General features: G+C 36.5%; 2 protein-coding genes across 3 annotated transcripts in view; both read right to left on the bottom strand.

The window, feature by feature from the left end:
* The window catches only part of zmp:0000000906, a 6,059-nt gene extending 6,046 nt beyond the window's left edge, over positions 1–13 (bottom strand). The window contains exon 1 of the mRNA XM_087237977.1: positions 1–13. This exon is cut by the window's left edge and continues 40 nt beyond it. The gene's annotated coding sequence lies outside the window, so the exon portion shown is untranslated.
* A 2,989-nt stretch (positions 14–3,002) lies between these two features.
* Positions 3,003–11,749, bottom strand: LOC147837572 (uncharacterized). 2 transcript variants are annotated; one of them, XM_087238336.1, is made up of 5 exons: positions 11,673–11,749; positions 11,293–11,340; positions 9,166–9,258; positions 6,826–6,984; positions 3,003–4,153 (listed from the first exon to the last, which is right to left on the bottom strand). In XM_087238336.1, the coding sequence occupies exons 1-5, from the start codon at positions 11,680–11,682 to the stop codon at positions 3,963–3,965; spliced, it is 501 nt and encodes a 166-aa protein (XP_087094462.1). In that variant the 5' UTR covers positions 11,683–11,749; the 3' UTR covers positions 3,003–3,962. The 2 variants fall into 2 exon arrangements, 1 of the variants encoding a protein (XP_087094462.1); XR_015477177.1 differs by lacking the exons at positions 3,003–4,153; positions 6,826–6,984; positions 11,293–11,340; positions 11,673–11,749 and adding an exon at positions 8,326–9,092 and having other exon boundaries at positions 9,166–10,570.
* Between the last annotated feature and the right edge of the window lie 1,508 nt (positions 11,750–13,257).

Below are 13,257 nucleotides of genomic sequence, written 5' to 3' on the forward strand. Positions count from 1 at the left end.
CCACGGTTCATCTGAATATAAACTGAAAGTGAGGAACTTATATAGTCTTCACTGCATCCCGCCTTTAACATGGGGAAACACCCACAACACACTCTCTGAAGAAAAATGCTGCATTCCAAATCTGCATGACGAGTAGATTTATTAGTTTTAACAAATAGGATTTAAAGTGTTTTAAGAACATTATTACACTCTTAAAAGTAATGGCTTATTGTAACCTAACGTTGGGCTAAACATGGGAATAATTTCAATTGAATTGAAAAAATTAACTGAACATTGGTTATATATGATCAAATTTTGGGTTACGAACACCCAACTTTTTTTGTGTATGATTTAAAAACAAACATCAACTCAATATAAAACATCACATGCTAAAAACACTTTTTGATAAAACAGTGCAATGACAGGAATAGACAAGCCAAATATAGCAGCCGAATGTGAAAAAAACAAAAACAAAACAAGTAAAAATACCCTGCACTCTACAGTGGTCAACTGGTTTTGCCATGGGACACACATTTTCACATGGTCATCAAGCCGCCACCCAAATTTTTAGGAACTATAATATAGTTTTAGGATTTTTAATTTAATTGTATTTATTTGTTAACATACACAAGTAGTGACAGACAAATCATGAGAAAATCACTAAGACTTACAAATAAACAATATTTACTGCTGCCATTTAACAAAATGTGTCAAATTATAGAAATTTTACAGAGTAAAAATGTCAAACACTGTAAAGAGTGATCAGGTAAAGGAAAAGTTAAGTTTCCATTAAATAAACAGAGCAGTTTATAAAACATTAACAATAATCCTGTTGAACAGAAGAAAATTAAAGTAAAATGATTAAAATAATCATAACCATTTTTATACTAATCACCAGTTATTTGCTAGCACAGTAAGATGTGCGGAGTGCCTGTACTTGTTTTGAACATGAAGATGTTCGGCACTTTTGTCATGCCATCAGCTGTTGGAGTCGTCTTTGAAAATAGTCCACAGGTTTGTCCTTGCAACTGAGATTTCTGGTTTCTAAATATCTTTTAAATTAGGTTTCATAGGAGAGCACCTCACTACATATGACACACTGAGGTTTTCAGCCTTTTTTTGTCATCAATATTTGTAAAAATCCACACTTTACATCTTCGGGGTTGAACTTGTGCTGAAATTTCACATGTCAAACTGTACAGTTGTCGCACGCACATTTCAAAATAAAAGTCTGATATAAGCGAAATAAGTTAAATGTTAAACTTTTGATCACACACTCTGCGACCCACTGAAAATGTTCCCACGGCCCACTTTTGGGTCGCGACCCACCAGTTGAGAAACACTGCTCTAAACAATGCTAGCCTATTTGGGTGCAATACAGACTTAACCAACTACTGGTTTTATAACTTTTTTTATGAAATGAATAGGATCCAAATTCATCCCAATGTTTGGGTTGGTCCGTATTTGACCCAATTTAGGTTTAAATACCTCACCATTTCTTTAGTATAGAAACAGCATTTACTGTCTTCACATATTGTCAATCAATTTGTCTTGAACCCCATATTTATTTAGCTCATTCAGGTAAATCATGAGTGTACATGTCAGAGGATTATATTACAAAAACAATAAGACAAAGGTGTTTGAGTTCAGTCAGAAGAAAGACAAAGTTAAAACAGTCTCTTGGTCTCCTCCTCTTTTGTGTGTGTGTGTGTGTGTGTGTGTGTGTGTGTGTGTGTGTGTGTGTGTGTGTGTGTGTGTGTGTGTGTGTGTGTGTGTGTGTGTGTGTGTGTGAGAAGAATTTCCCTCGAGCATTTTTGGACTGGCCTGTTTACCTTCAGGAATTTAATTAGAAGTTTTTAAAGAGACATCTGCTTCAAACATTAAGAATGCTGAACAACTGTAAGCCTCGACTTCTAGGTAAAACAGAGACGTCGAGGGTTACATGCAAATGACAAACAGGTTTGAAACAAAAGAAGGGAAAGTAAATTATGCCAGAATTTCCAGTCTTGTGTTAAACAAAAGCCTATTTTTTCTGTCTTCTGACTTCTGAAAAAAAAAAAAAAAAATCGAAAGAAGATTCTTTCTTTTGATGAACACAAAATATGATATTTTGAATATTATTATGAATATTTACAACAAACAAGCACGTTTCAACAAATTCATAACCACGTTTGTGTTTTACCATCATGCTTTAAAAAAATGCTAAAATAAAAGCCGCTTTATTTGGTGATCTATAATTAATAATCATAACTCCTGTACAACAGTCCCACAACATTCTGACACTCGATGACACTCCAATCCCCTGTCAGAAAAGTCTAGTGGCTGGGAATGAGGTGTTTACAGTGTCTGCTAAGTGCTAATATATACTTTTGAGGTACCAATATGGACCCTTTAAGTACAAATGTGTACCTTTTATAGAAACACCACCCCAGTAACAGATGGCGTACCTTTATTTCTGAAATTGTAGGAGGTTAAAACTACATATGCGCCATGCCATAAAACATGAATCATTTCTTGAACATGGCAATGAGTTCACTGCACTCAAATGGCCTGCACAGTCACCAGAACTCAATCCAATAGAGCAGCTTTGGGATGTGGTGGAATAGGAGATTCACAAATCTGCAGCAACTGTGTGATGCTATCATGTCAACATAGAGCAAAATCTCTGAGGAGGAGTATGTTCAGTACCTTGTTGACTCTATGCCATGAAGGATTAAAGCAGTTCTGAAGGCAAACCCTTGTACTAGTAAGACATACCTAATAAAGTGGCCAGTGATTGTATATTGTCATGGTTCTTAATAAATATACACTGGATAAAATGATTCATTGGATTGACTAAAAGTTCCTAAGGTACACGGTTGAAAACATTTTATATGGGCTGAATTTATATGGAATAATGCTCAACTTAATTTGTCTAGTTTGCTTGTTTCAATTCAGTCCATTTTAATTGTTTGAAACAATTTTGCAAAACTCTTTTTGTTTCAGTGTAGATCATTTCTTCAGTAAAATGACAACACACTTGCTGCTGTTTAATATACATTTTTAATTGAAACAAATAATATGGATCAACATTGTTGTGGAGACAGAGAAAAATCAGAACTACCACCTCATGTTACTGTACATAAAGCAGAAATGAATACAACATAACCAGTGCTGAATGTGACAAATTAAAAACAGCCATATGCTTTGATCTGTTATGAGACTGCTGAATTAAAAAAACACATACAACACACATATATACTGTGTTTAAAGCGGATACAAACTAGTGTCTATTCAGGAAACCACCACAATATTATCAAAACTAAAAGCTTTTTGTGTTTCGTACACACAGAGCATTCATATACGTGTAAGTCAACATGATGTACAATTGAAGTCAGAATTATTTGCCCCACTTTAATTTTTTTTCTCTCTCTCTTTTTAATATTTCTCAAATGATGTTTAACAGAACAAGTAAATGTTCCCAGTATGTCTGATAATATTTTTTCTTCAGGAGAAAATTTTATTTGTTTTATTTCGGCAAGAATAAAAGAAGTTTTTAATTTTTAAAAAAAACATTTTAAGGTCAAATCATTAGCCCTTTTAAGCTATATATTTGTTCGATAGTCTACAGAACAAGCCATATTTATACAATAACTTGTCTAGTTAACCTAATTAACCTGGCTAAGCCTTTAAATGTCACTTTAAGCTGTATAGAAGTGTCTTGAAGAATATCTAGTCTAATATTATTTACTGTCATCATGGCAAAGAGAAAATAAATCAGTTATTAGAGATGAGTTGTTAAAACTATTATGATTAGAAATGTGTAGAAGAAATCTGCTGAAAAAAAGAAATCTGAAATAGGGAAAAAATAAACAGGGCGGCTTACAATTCAGACTTTAACTGTATGTGATAAAACTAAACCATCTCATACATAAAAATAGTATGTCCTATTTCCCAGTTGTTCGAAATTCACTGCAGTAAATGTTTACAGTAGTACATTTTTTTCATTTTTTCTCTTTTTCTTTCTCTTTTTCTTTCTCCTTTTCTTTCTCTTTTTCATTGTTCTTGTTTCTGTGTTGTTTTGCTGCACCTATATCTGCTACTTTGGAGATTACGGGCAACAGCCCCCTCATCGGCATCTCCCACAGTTTTCCGTTCTCCTTAGTGCGCATCTCCTCTACTTTATATTTGGGTGCTAAAAGCAAGACGTAAACACAACAGCAGTGAGTTTATATATAGCGCTCAGCATAATTGAGTTCACAGATCTCTCGTTTATGTTGAAACTTTAAATAGGATGCTTCACAGCATGTGTTTCTCAACCACGTTCCTGGAGGACCACCAACACTGCATGTACAGGCCTTTCTGTCTGCTAATGAGCTGATAATCTGGATCAGGTGGGTTTAGTTGAGGAGACATGGAGAATGTGCAGAGCTGGTGGTCCTCCAGGAACGTGGTTGAGAAACACTGCTTTACAGTAATATATTTGTTACATTAGATCAGTCAGTACCAAAGACAAAACTGGAACTGATCTGTCAATAGACCTGAAGATCACTGTTTAAAAGTATAGTACGCCAAAATTAATATTCATACATTTTCTTTTCGGCTTAGTCCCCTTATTAATCTGCCGTTGCCACAGCGGAATGAACTGCCAACTTATGCAGCATATGTTTTACACAGAGGATACCCTTCCAGCTGCAACCTATCACTGGGAAACACCCTTACACTCTCATTCACAGACATACACTATGGCCAATTTAGCTTAACCAATTCACCTTGAGACGAAGTACCGGTGTGTAAACATTCAGAATGCGCGCAGCGGTGTTGGAGAAAAAAAACGGGAGCACTAGCATTTACATCGAGGGAATGACATCCGATGCGGTTCAGAGTTCATTGTTGTATTAGAGATAAGTTATAATGATTACATTATATATATATATATATATATACATATATATATATATATATATATATATATATATATATATATATATATATATATATATATATATATATATATATATTATATATATATATATATATATATATATATATATATATATATATATATATATATATATATATATATATATATATATATAGAATATATATGTTGAATATATATATATATATATATATATATATATATATATATATATATATATATATATATATATATATATATATATATATATATTAGGGATGTAACGGTATCAGAATTTCACGGTACGGTAATACCTCGGTATGAATCTCACGGTACGGTATTTATTGAATCATTTACAGGAAAAAAACAAAACTTATGAAAATACTCCAAAAAAGTGCCAAAAGTGTCAATGACATACAAATTAGCCATCTATCTGTAAGCTTTGAAACAGGAACTTCAATTTTAATAACAAAAAAAAAAATTAAACCATGTAAAAAAATTAAGTTTCAATTTAGTATTGTTGAAAACTCATCACATTCAACATTTAATCACTCACTCACTTAGATAGAGATGGGTTTAAAGGAAAATTATCATATAAATATAATCTGGTAAAAGCTGGTATCTCTGGGTATTTACAATGTCCCCTGCAACAGAAAAAACCCTCTCATTTGGAACTGAGGTTTCTGGGACAAGAGAGATATGACTTGGCCCAGGTTGACAGCAGTGGGTAACGTTGTGCATTGTCTGTCCCCCACTTGAGAGGACAAACCATGAGTGAGATAGAGGTCTCATGTCTGCATCAATCTGAACAGTGTGCTGTGTTTCTGCAGTCCCCATGACTGTTATTAGTTGTGTTCCCCAACTTGCAGGCACGTGCACACACAGGGCTCAACCTATGCAGTGCACATGCCCTTTTTAGTCTTGGATAGAAAGTTTCACTCTAAAATGATCAAAAGTGCCCCCGCGACGCGACACACCCTCCGTCCTGCCCTTCAGTAGGCGCGCGACAACACCGCTCTTGAGTATGCGCACTCAACCCGAAATAATATACATATTATTTACATAATGCTTTCAGCGTATCATAACAGCTCTTCACCCAGTGATAAGCACAGTTATTCTGCAAAATTAACGTTACATTGAGCGGCATTCATCTGATTCTGGTTCATTAGCGGTAGCACCCTCCTAATGGATATTGGATAAGACGAAATGGCCAAGCATCCAGCCCCAAATATGCAGCTAAATTTCTCATTGAAACTCCAAGTGTTTTTATAAGAGAGAAGTGAAAGGCCTACAAGTCTTTAGATGACAACAATGTTGTTCTGTGTGGTCATGTGCAGGAAAAATTGATCCATGATGACCAGATTCAAAACTATGTAGAGCTAAAAACCTAGTCGAAAAGGTGAGAAGACGAACTGTACAAGGCCTGAACAATCATCAACAAGCAGAACAACTGCATTCTGACAGTGAACTGCAGCTGTACGGCAGGGTATGTGAACGCACATGTTTACATTTCATTCTGAGCATTCAGTGTCCGCAGTTTAATTCAAAACGTTTAACTATCTGTGCTGAAATCATTGCTGCAGTAAACAATGAGTATAAAGTGTGTGATTCAGCATAGCGTCAACTTTCCTGATATAACATGAGAGTCCAGCATTTTTAATTAGGTCATCACAATATTCAGCTCTTCTGATGCCTGTCAGCCAAAGATGTCTGCGGTTGGCATTAAAAGCAGTGTGGTGTACAGGAAAATTTAAGTTTTTTTTTTGTTTTGGACTATTGATTTTGGCATCCGACCACACAACACAACATGTTTACTATTGCAACTAGTCTTTTTTTGCAACCGGTATGCACGGTTGATGTCGTGTGTCGTCATGTGTGCATAAGTGCAATTCCCCTATAGCCCAAAAAGTAAAGTGGAAAGTGGATTTTTTATTGGCAATATATACCTGGACGTCTCTTTTTTGCATCCTTTCGACGGCGTGCTTTCTCTTTAGCAGGGACCTGTGCAGGATCACTTGATTGATCAGATCTTGGTACCCCTTTGACTCCTTTTTTGGTCGGAGACTCATCAGACACCGCTTCAGATTTCTCACCGTCTCCCTGTTCTGGTTTAAATTAAGGATAATGCAACAAATTAGACTGAATATTCACATAAAATGTTTGCAAAACATTGTTGAAAACATTGAAGTTTATTCATAAACTAATTTCGAGAGGATCACGTGCTTATGATTTATCATGGCCAGTCTCGCATTTGCTAATCACTAATCTTCCAATCATATGAGCCCTAAGCTACTCTAAATAACCACTTTTCAGTTCACTTTATCTTCGTTTGGAAGAAACCCCCCTCCTCCCCTATTCTCCTCCTTTACCTGTGATTGGGCGGCACGGCGGTCCAGTGGTTATCACTGCGAGCCACACAGCAAGAATACTGCCGGCCCTAGTTCCATAAGACTGGTGGGTGTTTCTGTGGGGAGTTTGTATGTCCTCCCCGTGTCCGCGTGGGTTTTCCCCGGGTTCTCCGGTTTCCTCCCACCATCCAAAGACATTCAACATACATAACAATCAAGCTTGTCTAATCCCTTACGTTCCCTTAGCTACAGCGGCAGGGGAGTTCTGAGATCCACCGAGCTCGGGCTCCCCTCTTGCTCTGCCAACGGGAGGAAGCCCCGGGCTCGAGGAGCCCTTGAGCTCGGGGCTCTCTCCCGGGACAGCATGCCAAATAAGCTTTGTAAATCATCAGCTAAGTGTGAACTCTTGAAGTAATTGTTGATTGACACTGGTTAAATAAATTCAATATTCACATTTTTTTTTTTCATTAAAGCCAATTTCCCTAAAACAAAAAGGAGAAACACTGAAATAAAATGTCCACAAAAAGAAAAATTAATTATTTATGAACCATTTTTCAGTGGTACGGTATGTTACGATTCGATACGCTTTTATGGCCGTTTCCACTGTCAAAGGGTACCTAAAAGCAAACCAAAGGGTTCCAAAAGACGGAGCTAGATGTGCAGCTGAACTCTGTTGGTTTACAGAGATACATCACTAGCAGAAGCAGGAGAATGAAAACAAAGGAACTGCCATTTTTAAAGACAGACGTGACATTACACCGTAATAATATATACATATAATAACCATGGTCGACCCAAGCTCAGGCAAACCTTGTTGTTGTCTTGATGCGCTTTCACGTTCTCCAGAGAGCTCTATATTTGAAAAAAAATGAATTTCTTGTGCTTAAATGATTAAATTATTCAAATAATTGCTATTTTAATTTCGCAGGACCTTTAAGTCTTTTCAGATTGTATTGTCGCTCATCACAACACCTTGAAACTTCATTAGCTGTTTATGTCCAAACAAATGTTTCAGCAATTTTATTTGTTCTACAAAGTGCAGGAGATCTTGACTGACAACGTGGTTCCTTTACAGGCCTGTTTTATTTATTTATTTTTACTTTAAAATAAGCCCCTATTTGTGATCATCACTAACCTTAGGTCAGGAGTGAGACTCAGGGCCGGTCCTGGAGGGCCGGTCTCATGCTGAGTTTAGCTCCAACATGCTTCAACACACATGCCAGGAGATTTCTAGTATATCTAGTAGGAGCTTGATTAGCTGGTTCAGGTGTGTTTGATTAGTGTTGGAGGTAAACTGCACAGCTTAAGGCATGGACGTTTCGAGAAAGTTTTTAAGCTGTGGTCACACAAGAGTTTGTGTGTGCGAAATTATGCTGTATGGCACTGCGAAAAGGGGCAGGACTAAACAAGATAATTAGACTTTTAAAAAGTGAGCGATTGCTCTATGTTTTAAAATTCTGTCCAGAGAGGTGATTTGCACAAACTGCTGTGGGGGAAACTGCCTCTTTTATCTACATAACCAAAGTGCCATTTGGGTCTCTGAACTCTTTCGACAGTATGCTTGATCTTTCACTCTGAAAACAACCAAACATTTGTCTCTTTGAATTTGCAGCCTCAGCTCATTAGAAATATGTGCCCTGGGCTACTTATGCTTACAGTTCTTGTTTTTTGCCCTTTGAAAAGTACTGAAGAGTAGCAGGCTACGTATTAAACGGTGAAAAGTTGATTAATTTGCATTTTAGATGTGGGTGTGAAACATAATATCTAATAATGCATTCCATGGATGTTTCGTGGAAGTTTCTCACTCAGGTAGATCTCGATGAAACACCCCAAGAGAGAGTGAGTGTGTGTTCTCTCATATTTGTCTGAATTTTCTCAGTTCTTTCTAGTCGAATCAAAAGTCTAGCAAAAGCACATTTGTTTGAGGATTTCTCTCACCTGAACAAGAGCTGGAATCAGAGACGTCGTCCAGGTCTTCTGCAGATTCTGAAATACACAAGTTCATATCCAGAAAATAATGCAATCTGATTTCTATGGCCAATAACAAACAGGCTTTATAATCACACCACAAGAGGAAAACTAATGTTGTGAAGTCAAAAGCTCAAATAAAACAAACACAGATCACTGTAATGGTGAACAAAGTAAAAGCAGATTTTGGAAATAAAACATCTAGCCTCTGTTTAGATGTTATTTGAAATAAAAATGTTGAATTATTGCATGTGTTTTGATGCTGCCATTCATCAGGACTAGTATAGAATTGAATTATTTAGTATTAATCTGTAGTTTGTAATTGTCATATTAAATGAAGTGATACTGAACTGATGCCATTGTGTCTCCTGCAGTCACTCAGAGGCTCTCAGTGATTATATGAGTTTCTATAGTATGTGGTGTAGCTTAAATGTGTTTGTGCTTCTTGCACTGGTAATTTTTCTTTCTGTGTTTGACTTTTCCAATTATCCTTATGCTATACCTCCTTGCACACTTATACTGTGATTGTTTAAGTAAAGCATTACTTGTGATAGTAATATTATTATGTTAATTCAAGTTACTTGTAATGTGTTCCCCCTAACACTGGTAATTTGCACAAACTGCTGTGGGGGAAACTGCCCCTATTATCTAAATACCCAAAGTGTCATTTGGGTCTCTGAACTCTTTCGACAGTATGCTTGATCTTTCACTCTGAAAACAGCCAAACATTTGTCTCTTTGAATTTGCAGCCTCAGCTCATTAGAAATATGTGCCCTGGGCTACTTATGCTTACAGTTCTTCGTTTTTGCCCTTTGAAAAGTACTGAAGAGTAGCAGGCTACGTATTAAGCAGTGAAAAGTTGATTAATTTGCATATTAGATGTGGGTGTGAAACAACATCTAGTAATGCATTGCATGGATGTTTAAGGCATGGAAGTTTCTTGGAAGTTTCACACTGAGCTGATGACTGATTGTAAAGCTTGTTTGACATGCTGTCCAGAGAGTGAGCTCTAAGCTTATGACATCTTCAAGCTCTGGGCTCCCTCCCTTATAAAGGGCGAGAGGGGAGTTTGATCTCAGTTAGATCTCGATGAACCCCCCCCCACCCCCACCCCCCCGCAACCCCCGGCTCTCGCAAGATGTCACTTCGTTCTTTTGCATTGACTTAACATACTTGTTCGCATCTGGTGTGAACACAGCATTACAGATTTACCAGAACTAATACCAAGTGAAGTTGTACTTTCAAACTAATATTAAAATAGCGTGTAGCTATTTCTTGCTGTTGAAGTTTGCTTAATCTTGGAAGTTCAGTGGAAGTTTCACACTATTTATGGCCTTTAGATAATTGCATTGTTAATAAAGAACTAAAGTTTTCCATGTCTCATTGCTTCTCTTTGGAGTATAATACTATAGTATGTGGTGTAGTTTAAATGTATTTGTGCTTTTTGCACTGGTAATTTGCCTTTCTGTGTTTGACTTTTCCAATTATCCTTATTCTATACCTCCTTGACACACTTATACTGTAATTGTTTAAGTAAAGCATTAATTTACTCGTTCCTTGGAATTGTAATATTATTATGTTAATTCAAGTTACTTGTAATCTGTTCCCCCTAACACTGGTAATTTGCACAAACTGCTGTGGGGGAAACTGCCCCTATTATCTACATAACCAAAGTGTCATTTGGGTCTCTGAACTCTTTCGACAGTATGCTTGATCTTTCACTCTGAAAACAGCCAAACATTTGTCTCTTCGAATTTGCAACCTCAGCTCATTGGAAATATGTGCCCTGGGCTACTTATGCTTACAGTTCTTGTTTTTTGCCCTTTGAAAAATACTGAAGAGTAGCAGGCTACGTATTAAGCGGTGAAAAGTTGATTAATTTGCATATTAGATGTGGGTGTGAAACATAATATCTAGTAATGCATTCCATGGATGTTTAAGGTTTTGAAGTTTCTTGGAAGTTTCTCACTCAGGTAGATCTCGATGAAACACCCCAAGAGAGAGTGAGTGTGTGTTCTCTCATATTTGTCTGAATTCTCTCAGTTCTTTCTAGTCATATGTCTAGCAAAAGCACATTTGTTTGAGGATCTCTCTCACCTGAACAAGAGCTGGATTTAGAGACATCGTCCAGGTCTTTTGCAGTTTCTGAAATACACAATATCTCATCCAGAAAATAATGCAATCTGATTTTTATGGCCAATAACAAACAGGCTTTATAATTACACCACAAGAGGAAAACTAATGTCGTGAAGTCAAAAGCTCAAATAAAACAAACACAGATCACTGCAATGGTGACCAAAGTAAAAGTAGATTGTGGAAATAAAACATCTAGCCTCTGTTTAGATGTTATTATAATTAAAAATGTTGAATTATTGCATGTGTTTCGATGCTGCCATTCATCAGGACTAGGATATAATTTAATTAAATAATTTCAATCTGTAGCGTTTAACTGTCATATTAAATGAAGTGATACTGACCTGATGCCATTGTGTCTTCTGCAGTCACTCAGAGACTCTCAGTGTTTGTATGAGTTTGTGAAGTGAATAAGACAACTGAAAGCATCTGCAAGTATATCAAACAGTAAATAGGATGGAATGGGGTGTGTGTGTGTGTGTGTTTGTTGGAGGGGGGGTGAAAACAAAGATCAGAATCAGAAAGAGCTTTATTGCCGGGTATGTTCACACACAGGGGCGCTGCTGGCTGGTACAGGCCCTATGACAACATTTTGTGGGTGTTGCAAAAAGTGAAGAGCATGGTGGTTACAAGTGTAATCTTAAAAGACTTAAGAATGATATTAACACCAACTGTTCATTTTGCTTAGTGAATCCTGAGACGTCTGTACATTTATTTTGGACTTGCCCTCATTCAATGACATTTTGGTGTGATGTTCTTGATTTTATAAAAGTTTATGTGAAGGCAGATTTTGAATTTACATATAAGAATGTTATCTTTGGTTTCCATGATTGTGAAAAGGAAAATAATACCTATTTCATGAACCTTGTTTTTTTTGTTGGCCAAATTTCATATTCACAAGAGCAAGTTTTGTAAGTGTAAACCTTTTTTCCCTAAATTTAAAATTGAAATGAAAATGTATTTTGAGTGTATTGAAGGATCAACCAACTTAAAAGCAATTCGAACGAGGACTTTGATTAAGAACTTGGCACTTATCTTGGACTAAGTGACTAAAAACCCCTGGATTGTTGCTGTTTGATTCATGACATTTGTTGTTATTGTTTTTTCGAGCATTCAATAAAAAAAAAAATAAATAAAAAAAAAAAAAAAAGAAGAGAATAGTAGTTCTGGTGGGCCCCTAACAGAATTTCTGCGGGCCCCTAAATGGCATGGGCCCATAGAATCATCCTAATTTCCCTCCGCCCAGTGGTGACTTTGTCCACACATACTGCAAATATACAAATAGACAAGTGTATGGGGAGCTAGATTTCTATATACAACGTTATATGTGTTATATGTGTATAAAGTGTGTTGTTAAATAAGTTTATAATGTGTATAAAAAGTGTATAGCAAGTAGTCATGTTGGTTCCACAATTACTATCCTCAAGTGTTCATGTGATGGATTGCCTGAGGGAAGAAACTGTTTCTGTGTCGGGCTGTTCTGGTGCGCAGTGCTCTGTAGCGTCGACCAGAAGGTAACAGTTCGAAAAGGCAGTGGAGGGGTCCAGAGGGATTTTGGCAGCCCTTCTGCTCACTTTGGATAAGTACAGTTCTTGTAGAGTAGGGAGGGTTGTACCTGTATTGTATCGTCACATTTTTTGTTACGTCACAATAGAAAGATCTAGAAAATGATCATTTAACAGTTATTAATGATCATACGAAAAAGCTTCAGATTTAAAGCTAATCTACATACGGTAGTGCTGTTCCAATTCTTAGGGGTACATTTTGAAGACTTTCCCCTCTACACTTAGTTTTAAGGATGAAGGGGTACGGGTACAGAAACAGAATTGGGCCTAAGTGATTCATTAATTGAATAATGTGATGATATTTCATTTAATAAATGAGTCAAGATGTCAGGTTAATGATAATTGTGTGATCATTTCATTTAAC

Source organism: Danio rerio, chromosome 1, assembly GCF_052040795.2.
Source record: "Danio rerio strain M-AB ecotype USA chromosome 1, GRCz13ab, whole genome shotgun sequence".
Classification (NCBI taxonomy): domain Eukaryota; kingdom Metazoa; phylum Chordata; class Actinopteri; order Cypriniformes; family Danionidae; genus Danio; species Danio rerio.

Bases quoted from the DNA above. Each gene is read 5' to 3' on its own strand.
- LOC147837572 (XM_087238336.1), bottom strand. The intron at 9,259-11,292 runs GTGAGAGAGATC...TATTGGCCATAG, and splicing joins TAAATCCAGCTCTTGTTCAG to AAATCAGATTGCATTATTTT. The intron at 4,154-6,825 runs GTATATATTGCC...TCTTGCTTTTAG, and splicing joins TGCAAAAAAGAGACGTCCAG to CACCCAAATATAAAGTAGAG.